General features: G+C 41.8%; 1 protein-coding gene across 1 annotated transcript in view; it reads right to left on the minus strand.

The window, feature by feature from the left end:
• Nucleotides 1-1884: 1884 nt before the first annotated feature.
• The window catches only part of ZNF528 (zinc finger protein 528), a 28530-nt gene continuing 19683 nt past the window's right edge, over nucleotides 1885-10731 (minus strand). Inside the window, 3 exon segments of the mRNA XM_017864661.1 lie at nucleotides 1885-4509; nucleotides 4512-4596; nucleotides 4598-5139. Of these exon segments, the coding sequence (XP_017720150.1) occupies nucleotides 3521-4509; nucleotides 4512-4596; nucleotides 4598-5139 (1616 nt within the window). The 3' untranslated portion in view covers nucleotides 1885-3520.

The raw sequence follows: 10731 nt of genomic DNA on the forward strand, positions 1-10731 counted from the left end.
AAAAAAAAAAAAAAAAAAAGATTTTTAGTGTAACTCATATAAAGAAGCACAAAATAAATTTTTTTGAGAAAGTGTCTCCTTCTGTCATCTGGGCTGGAGTACAGTCGTACAATCAAGGAAGACTGCAGCCTCAACCTTCTGGGATCAAGCAATCCTCCTACTGCAGCATCCCTAAAAAGTTGGGACCACAAGTGTGCGTGACTCCACCCAGCTATTTTAAAAATTTTTGTAGACATGAGCTTTTGCTCTGTTGCCCAGGCTGGTCTTCAACTTCTGGGCTCAAGTGATTTTTCCCACCTTGGCCTCTTGAAGTGCTGAGATTACAGGTGTGAGCCACCCCACTCAGCCCAAAAAAAATTGCTTCATACGATAATCTGACAACGACATTTCCACAACTTTTGGCAAAATGCTCTTCTAGTAAAATCTTATCTATTGTATAATAAATATATATCAATAAATATTTGAACAAATACTGATTTTATAATAAACACTTTTGTACAATAATTTTCATGGAACTAGGGTAAAATATATCTCAGGCAACTTCATTAGACACTTTACTAAACAGCAATTCACAAGCATTTTCAACAATCACAACAGGTGCAGTGAAACCTACATGTCCAGCCAAGAGGAATGTAACCAGCTATCACCACCAAGAAAACTGGGGTCTTTCCCAACCAAGAAGTGCTCCCTCATTTGGCACCAGGTGGAAGTTCAAACCACAAGTATGTACCCAAACCCCAGCCTTACCCTTCAACAATCATAATACCCAAAGTAGTCACCTATCCCAGTTCTTTCATGACATTTTTGGACCAACTGGGGAAGTCTAACCTGCTTTCCTCATAAAGCCTTATTATGTAATAAACATTCTCAGACCACTTCAGTATACAGCATCATCATTCCCAATATCCAAGTCAAACCTTAGGTGGACGTCAAACAAGTTCTAGTGGAGGCCAGGTGCATGGCTCATGCCTGTAATCCTAACACTTTGGGAAGCTGAGGTGATTTGAGCCCAAGAGTTGTAGTCCAGCTGGGAAACATTGTGAAACATCTTTAACGAAAAACAACCCAAAATTAGCTGGGTGTGCTGGTGTGCACCTGCAGTCACAGCTATTCATGAGGCTAAGGTAGGAGGATCACTTGAGCCGGGGAGGTTGAGGCTGCAGTGAACCCTAATTGCGCCACTGCACTCCAGCCTGTCCAAGAGACCTTGTCTCAAATTTAAAAAAAAATTTTTTTTCAAGGTTCCAGTGGAGTGGGCAAAAGTTCAAATTACCACAAAGGTTGTGAGGGTGAATATATGAAGTTCCAAGTTAAAATACCAAACAAAGCAAAACACAATTCCCTTCTGTGTGTCCACCCTTACGAGGAAATTTATGAACATTAATAATTTCAAATTATGTCACTGAGCACAAGAACAAAAAAGAGATTGTATTACACTATTTTAACCTTATCCCCAAATTTTATCTCATATTTGTCATATTATATTTGTATTTCTGCTTCATAAAAATGAAAGTGTGTGCCACGGGTCTAATTTGGCACACAAGAAAAAGGCACATAGAAATATGATACAGCGAACATTCGCCAAGGGCGATGAACACATTTGAGGGTATAGGATGCTGGAATTGCACTGCTACGGGATTTTCACTGTACCCACAGAAACATTCTAGGGCAGAGTACAGACACAATCATTCAAGTACTAAATATGATTACTCATATTCACACTTGCCTAAGGATATGTACCCAAAGGACATGTTGTTTCATTTTACAACCAGAAAACTTGCTGTGGATGCTCCAATCTTAAAATCCCAATGGTGCACTATTGTGTGCTACAGAGTATCCATCTTCCTGAGGTGAGATGAAATTATGATGGTAGTAAAGACATGATTCACTCAGGAAAAATGAAACTTTATTACTACAAACATGAGAGCTACAGACATTCTAAATCAAACAGTTTCAACTTATAATGCCAAGAACTAAATGTGAATCCTACTCAAGAATATGCTGATCTGGCTGGGCGCGGTGGCTCATGCCTGTAATCCCAGCACTTTCAGGCTGAAGCGGATGGATCACCTGAGGTCAGGAGTTTGAGACCAGCATGGCCAACATGGTGAAACCCCATCTCTACTAAAAATACGCACCTGTAATCTCAGCTACTTGGGAGGCTGAGACAGAAGAATTGCTTGAACCAGGGAGGCAGAGGTTGCAGTGAGCCAAGATTGTGCCACTACACTCCAGCCTGGGTGACAAGGGTGAGACTCTGTGTCATATAAAAAAAGAATATGCTGATCTGGTCATTTTGATTAAACGCTCAACTGTGATATCTGTTCTTTCTTCCATTTCAAAAATGAGGCTGGGCGCAATGGCTCATGCCTGTAATCCCAGCACTTTGGGAGGCTGAGGTGCACGTATCACTTGAGGTCAGGAGTTGGAGACCTGCTTGGCCAACATGGTAAACCCTGTCTCTACAAAAAATACAAAAATGAACTGGGTGTGGTGGCACACACCTGTAGTCTCAGCTACTTAGGAGGCTAAGGCAGAAGGATTGCTTGAACCCAGGAGGTGGAGGGTGCAGTGAGCCAAGAACACACCACTACACTTCAACCTGGGCAACAGAGTGAGACTCTTATCTCAGGGGAATAAAACAAAACAAAACAATTTCTCATCAGTCTTTGCTAAACAGCAGCTACTGCTATTCAATGGAGAAAGCGTCTACCTTTTTCCTTGCATTATTTCTACTATATAATCAGACACTAGCAACCTATTACTCTCTTCCCATTAATAACCCATGCCTTAAGATCACGGCATACTCTATTTCATGGTCAGTTGGTGGAAACTGAAGCACTGTGCACTTAGGTCGGGAGAAAGTGTGTTGACTGCCACAGTATGATGATGGTTATCAGAGTTTTATGTTACTCTGCCCACTTCTCCATGCTCTCTAAATCAGATAATATTTAATCTGAAAAGGCAATGTCCTTCTTCATCAGGAAACTGGAAATAATCCTCAGCTAATGAAGTCAGCCCTGTCATCCTACTGATTCTTTCCCAGGGACCACAGTGAATGGCCTGTATCGAAGGCACGTGAAGAGATTTTAAAGTCATAAAGTAGCCTTTTCTACAGACCCCCAATAATTGAATTTTTTGTAGCCTGAATAAAACTGGTCATTTACATACCGTTGCACCTTTGATATACATCATGTCATGAGAATCATACGTTGACTTAGCATTATTCTGCAGAATGCAATATCATAGATTAATATCAGAGAACTAGAGATTGAGTTACTTCTTGTGTAAATCCTATCTGTGTTCTACAGTAATGGTCCTTGAATAATGACCCGAGTACACACAATCCATCTGTGTGGTTTCACCCTCCACAGTGATGTAGTGATGTCTAGTGATTTGGCAGGCCTTGATAAATCCTGTGTCACACAAATTTATGATTTCCAGTTAGTATGGACTCTCTGATGTTGATTAATGCTAGAATTCATGATGATGGTTTGCCATACACAGTTTGTAGGGACTCTCATGAATGAATTCTCTGATGCTGTGCAAGGTCAGAATTGTGACTAAAGACCTTAATGCACAGGGTGCATTTGTAAGGCTTCTCTCCAATATGAATTCTATGGTGATTGGTGAGGGAAGACTTGTGAGTGAAGATCTTGCCACATTCTTTACACTCATGAGATTTCTTCTCAGTATGGATTGCAAGATGGGCAGTAAGGCCTGAACACCCTCGAAATGCTTTGCCACATTTATTACATCTGTAAGGCCTCTCTCCAGTATGAATTATTTGATGTCTTGTAAGGTATGACGCTTGATTAAAGACCTTGCCACATTCATTACATTTGTAAGGCTTCTCTCCTGTATGAATTTTCTGATGGCATACAAGGTTTGAACTACGACTGAAGACCTTGCCACATTTGTTACATTTGTAAGGCTTCTCTCCAGTATGAATTCTACGATGACTGGTTAGAGAAGACTTGTACCTGAAGACTTTGCCACATTCTTTACATTCGTAAGGTTTCTCTCCACTATGGATTAGAAAATGGGCAGTAAGGTCTGAAAACTCTCTAAATGCTTTGCCACATTTATTACATTTGTAAGGTTTCTCATCAGTATGAATTTTTCGATGTCGTATAAGGTCTGATTTCTGATTAAAGATCTTGCCACACTGATTGCATCCATAAGGTCTCTCTCTAGTATGAATTCTCTGATGAGAGGTCAGTAAACACTTGCGCCCAAAGACCTTGTCACATTCTTTACATTTGTAAGGTTTCCTTCCAGTGTGAATTAACTGATGGGTTATGAGGCTGGAACGCACTGAAAACGCTTTGCCACATTCTTTACATTTGTAAGGTTTCTCACCAGTATGAACTGTTTGATGTTCTGCTAGATATGAATGGCGGCTAAAGACCTTGCCACATTTATTACAACTGTAAGGTTTCTCTCCAGTATGAATTTTTTGATGTCGTACAAGGTGTGCAATTTGATTGAAGACCTTGTCACAATTCTGCATTTTGTAGGCCTCTCTCCTGTATGAATTCTTTGATGTTGTGCAAGCTTTGACTGCTTCGAAAGACCTTGTTCACATTAATGACAATTTGTAAGGTTTCTCTCCAGTATGAATTCTTTGATGTTGTGAAAGGTTTGAATTGCTACTAAAGAGCTTGCCACATTCATGACATTTGTAAGGCTTCTCTCCAGTATGCATTCTTCGATGTATCACAAGCTTTGAACTACAACTAAAGACCTTGCCACATTCATTGCACTGGTAAGGATTATCTGCATTATGGATTACTTGATGGTTAGAAAGGCTTGCAGATGCTCTAAAGACTTGGCCAAGCTCATTACATTTATAAGCTTTTTCCCTAATGTGTGCTTTCTGTTCTTGTGGAAGTAATGGAGCATCATCAAAAATATTTATATGTTTATTTAAAAGGTGGGATTTGACACCGGAAGAAATTTTTTCAAGCAGTGAAACTGAGGAGTTGTCATTGATGAGTTTTTCAATATGCTTAGACCCAGAAATTTTCCTTTCAGCTTGAAATAGCTGCAGATCATTCAGATGTAACTGAGAAGTGAATCCAAGTTGACTTTTACAAGGCTTGTTTCGTGCATTACTTCCCAATTTAGAGCTCCTCTCTAAAACAGAAAGAAAAGAATGGAACTTCAACCCACGATAATGGCATCTTTAGTGTCTGACAGAGGGTCCAGATTCTGCCTCACCTGACTCAGACATTGGTAGGAGTTTCAGCATATTGTGTATATCATGCTGGCAGTGCAGAAAACAGAAGGAACTGAGGTGATGCATTGGAGCAGTGGGGAATCTGCAGGAGTCAAGAGAATTATGGGTAAATCTGAAAGAGATTATGAGCAGAGAAATACAACAGAAACTGAAAGCTTCTGGGAAGAAGCAGGGATGAGCCTCTTAGGGAAAATCAGAAATCCAAGAGCAGCTGCATAGACATTAATAATGGTACTTCCACAAACCAGAAATAATAATGGTACTTTCATATCCCCAGAAAAGGACTGAGTGTTCCTACAAGTAGGAAGCTAAAGGCCCAAGAGATGTGACCAACTCAGCATTCCACTGGAGAATATATGATCAAACAGCAAACTGTTTATCATGAATGCAGGATGTGGGCAAACTCACGACTGTACCTGCCACCAGATTTGCTGAAGGCAATCACTCCCTGGTGCCGTGCTCATTGAAATTATCTACTGGGACATCTAGAGCCTATTGTTTGAAGAATGCAGTATTGCAAGCCTGCTGCAAATTAAGCCGCTGACCAACAATCACCACCCCCCTTTCCCTATCTCCTTTACCCAATAAAATGCAAAGGGCTCTAAAGCTCAGGGCCCTTGTTTAATAGAAGCAAGGGGCCCCCGACCCCTTCTTCCAAATATACTCCTTTGTCTTTTATTCCCACATTTGCCCCCTTTGTTCAGCCCCCCAAGATCTGTGCAGGTGGCAACTGGTGAACCAGAACAGGGACTCTAAGGATGTCTACAAGTGGCCTCTGAACACAGGACTTTGAGGACACAAAGAAGGTTCTGCTGGAGCAGAGGAACTGAAATTGACAAGGTGAACGCGGAACCCTGGATGAGTATGCTGGCAGCAGATATAAGGTCAGTGCCCTAAAGAGGTACTAAGAGCGATACAAGGTCACTGCTCTAAGGTACTGGGAACGGTAAGTTTTCTGAATCAGGGTAACATGGGGCAGAATTTGTCTGCTGAAGAAAAACACTATGTGCAGTTGTTTAAAGTTCTATTGAGACAGTCTGGAGCTCAGGTTAATTCACAGACATTAAGCTTCTGTAGGAGATTACGCATAACCCATGGTTTCCACAGGCAGGCGCTCTTGATGTGGAAAACTAGGACAGAGCAGGATTAAAAAAGGCTCATCATAAAGGTCTTAAAGTTGATTCTTCTGTCTTCTCCACGTGGAGTCTAGTTTGTACTGTTCTGCCATTATCTCATTATTCTGCTGGGCAGCAGGTTGAGTCTAAAAATCTGAAAGAATCTGTTGTCCCACCCACAGATCCAATTGAAAATAAAAAACAGGAGAGGGAAGATAAAAATTGTTTTTTACCGCCCCCTCCAGTTGCAGGAACAACTGTACCACTTCCTTCGGGAGCAGAAATAGAGACCCCAGTACAAAGAATTTTACACTCTGCTGCCACAGCTGGAGAGCCCTTAGGACCCTGCACTTGTCATATTTCCATAAGGCCTGATCCAATCTGCACCAGTTTATTCATGAAAATACCCTGCTAGAGTTTAGTTGTTGAAGGAATTAAAAAGGACTGTAGTTAATAATGGAGTACAGAACTCACTCACTTTAGGATTGCTAGAATCCGTAGTCGGTGCTATGTGCCTTCTACTTTGTGATGTAAAATATTTGGCTCAAACTTGTCTGCTAGTGCATATCTGACATGGAATTTAAACTAGCAAAAACTGCACAGACCAAGCTAGACAGAATCTTGCCGCTTGTCAAGGAGACATTACAGAGGATATGCTATTGGGTAACGACCCTTATTCAGACCTGGAACATCAAATGGCACTCCCAGATCCTGCTTATCAGCAGTGTTCACAGGCTGCTAAATGTGTATGGGTCACAATTCCACAAGAGGGAGTCCCAGTACAATCCTTTTTGCATATCATGCAAGGGTTGTAGGAGCCCTATGCGCAATTTCTTACAAGATTACAAGAGGCAGTGAAGCGTCAAATTCCTCACACTGCTGCTGCCGAAATGTTAACCTTAACTTTAGCTTTTGAGAAGGCAAACATGGATTGTAAATGTGCAATGGCACCTGTAAAGTATTAAAAAAAGTGGGAAATTTTCTCAGAGCTTGTCAGGATGTAGGAACTGAGCTTCATCGCTCTTCAATGTTAGCTGAAGCATGGCTAATTTAGTACTTGACAAATCTAAAAGCAGCAAAGGATCAAATTCTAGAGTGGAAAAATGTTATACCTGCAGAAAAACCAGACATTGAAAAAAGGAATGCCACCAGATTTCAGGACAGAAAGGACCTTACAATGCAGTGCCCCCCTCCAGTGGAAAAAAATGGCAGGACTCTGTCCTCACTGTAAGAAAGGAAATCACTGGGCTAATCGGTGCCACTCAAGATTTCATCAGAATGGCACCCCGCCCCCCCAGGTTGGGAAACAAGAAGGGGCCTGGACCCAGGCACCTCAAACAATGAGGTCATTCTCAGTTCAGACCACAACCCCATTTCAGGGGTGGGTTCCAGGAGAAACACTGATTCCCTCACCCCAGCAATACCAGCAAGTACAGGATTAGATCTCCCAGTCAGAGAAATAACAGTAGTTGGTGGAGACAAACCTATCAAAATTCCCACTGGTATTTGGGGACATTTACCAAGAGGATACATGGGACTAATTTTAGGCAAAAGCCACCTTAACTGGCAAGGCATCACTGTAGTCCCAGGACTGACTGACTCCGATTATGAAGGAGAAATTCAAGTAGTTTTAATGTTGTAAGATCTTTGGGTTTTTGAACCGGGAGAATATACTGCTCAGCTATTGCTTAGTCCCTGCAAATTACACCTGTCTTCACAAAACGAGAAACGAGGAAATAAAGGCTTTGGGAGCACAATTACTCGGGAAATCTATCCCAACCCATAGCCTTTAACAGACCCACCTGCGTTACAAATTAAAGGAAAGAAATTGTATGGGTGAGCGGACACAGGAGACGTGGTGTCAGTAATATCCCGTACAGACTGGTGCCCAGCATGGTCTCTGAGACTAACCTCACATCCCTAGTGGGTGTAGGAGCAGCTAAAAGTGTTCAACAGAGTGCTGAGATTTTACCTTGTCTTGGTCCGGATGGACAAGCACGTACTTTCCAGCCTTATGTTGCAAATACAGCCATCAATTTACAGGGTCAAGACTTATAGCATGGGATATGAGACTTACAAATGAAAACTTTGGTAACCCAGGATTTAAAATGTGGAAGGACATGGGATATCAGAGCAGAAAAGGCTTAGGGAGATTCCTACAAGGAAACTCTAATCCATTATCAGTAACTGGAAAAACAGAAAAGGGCTAGGACGTCAGGATTTCTGACAGGGGTCATTGATATTTCTCTTCCGCCCACTGCCTTACCATTAGAATGGCTTAGTGACAAACCTGTGTAGGTGGATCGATGGCCCCTAACACAGGAGACGCTAGATTGACTTCAACTGTTGGTAAAAGAACAATTGAACGCAGGACATATACAGCAGTCAGTCCCTGGAATTCACCAGTATTTGTTATTCCAAAAAAGTCTGGAAGATGGTGATTGCTGCATGATTTGAGAGCTATTAATGCACAAATTAAACCTATGGGTGCATTCCAGCAGGGTTTACCTTCCCCGGCAGCCACAGACTGGCCTCCTGTAGTAACAGATTTCAAGGATTGTTTCTTTACCATTACATGAGAAGGGTAAGCCTCAATTTGCCTTCTCTGTGCCTTCTGTTAATCATAGAGAACCTGTTTCTTGCTATCAGTGGAAAGTTTTACTTAAAGGCTTGCTTAACAGTCCTACATTATGTCAGCATTTTGTGGGAAGAGCATTAGAGGAGCTTCAAAATATGTTTCCCATTGCGTATATCATTCATTTTATGGATGATATTCTTTTGGCCGCTCCTACAGATCAAATTTTACATCAACTATTCAGAGATGTAATGCAAGCTCTTGTTAAATGGAATCCCAAAATTGTTCCAGAGAAAGTGCAAATAACTTCCCCATACCATTATGAAGGAAATATTGTTACAGAGAGGAGTGTACGGCCTCAGAAAACAGTTCTTGGTAAAGACACATTATAGACTTTAAATGATTTTCAACAATTACTAGGAGATATTAATTGGCTATACCCGATGCTAGGTATTGCCACCTATCAACTTACACATCTTTACCAAACCCTACAAGGAGATTCTTCCTTAAATTCCCCGTGGCAGTTAAGAGGCTGAAGAATAATTATGGCTTGTAGAGCAACTGCTTCAGCAGAGACATGCCTCCTGGCTACAGCTACAGAAACCTTTGCTTTTGTTTATTCTCCCTACCCCCTATTTCCAATAGAACTTTTAGGTAGGCCAATGCTTAGATAAATCTGTAACAGTAATACATAAACACAAAGGGGAAGACATAGGGAGCCAATGGCCCGAGAGATGTGACCAACTCAGCATTCCATTGGAGGTTTTATGACCAAACAGCAAACTGTTTATCATGAATGCAGGATGTGGGCAAACTCATGACTGCGCCTGCCACCAGAAGGTTTGCTGAAAGCAATCATTCCCTGGTGCTGTGCCCATTATCTACCGGGACATCTTGAGCCTATTGTTTAAAAGAATGCAGTCTTGCAAGCCTGCTGTAAATCAAGCCGCTGACTGACAACCACCACCCCCTTCTCCCTCTATCCTTTACCCAATAAATTGTGAAGGGCTCTAAAGCTCAGGGCCCTTCTTTACTGGAAGCAAGGAGCCCCCAGACCTTTTCTTCCGAATATACAATATACTCTATTGTCTTTGTCTTTTATTCCCACGTTTGCTCCCTTTGTTCAGTCCCCCAAGGTCCACGCAGGTGGCACCCACATCCTTTACAACAGGCTGATTTGTAAAGGTCTCACCCTGTACAATTCTTAGACAAAAGAACTGGAACAGTCAGTGCAGTGGCTCATGCCTGTAATCCCAGCACTTTGGGAAACCCAAGGCAGGCTGGACAACTTGAGGTCAGTAGTTAGAGACCTGGCTGGGCATGGTGGCTGATGTCTATAATCCCAGCACTTTTGGAGGCTGAGGTGAGTGGCTCACCTGAGGTCAGGAGTTCAAGACCAGCCTGACCAATAAGGTGAAACCCTGTCTCTACTAAAAATACAAAAATTAGCCAGGCGTGGTGGTGTGTGCCCAGAGTCTCAGCTACTCAGGAGGCTGAGACAAGAGAATTACTTGAATCTGGGAGGTGGAGGTTGAAGTGAGCCAAGATCACACCACTGCACTCCAGCCTGGGCAACAAAGACTCTGTGTCAAACAAGGAAAAAAAAAAAAAAAAAAGAACTGGAAGAAGTGGTTGTTTTAGCAAACCTAAAACAAAAATTACAAGGCCTACATAAGGATATGGAAATATGGCTAAAATTATAATTTAAAAAAAATTTTTCCACAAACCCGACCTAGAAGAAGGCAGCCCTCTGATTACTTGACAAACACTGAAAGCAACTTTTTTTTTTTTTTTTTTTT

The sequence above is a fragment of the Rhinopithecus bieti genome, unplaced genomic scaffold (genome assembly GCF_001698545.2).
Source record: "Rhinopithecus bieti isolate Rb0 unplaced genomic scaffold, ASM169854v2 scaffold_2723, whole genome shotgun sequence".
NCBI classification, from domain to species: Eukaryota; Metazoa; Chordata; class Mammalia; order Primates; family Cercopithecidae; genus Rhinopithecus; species Rhinopithecus bieti.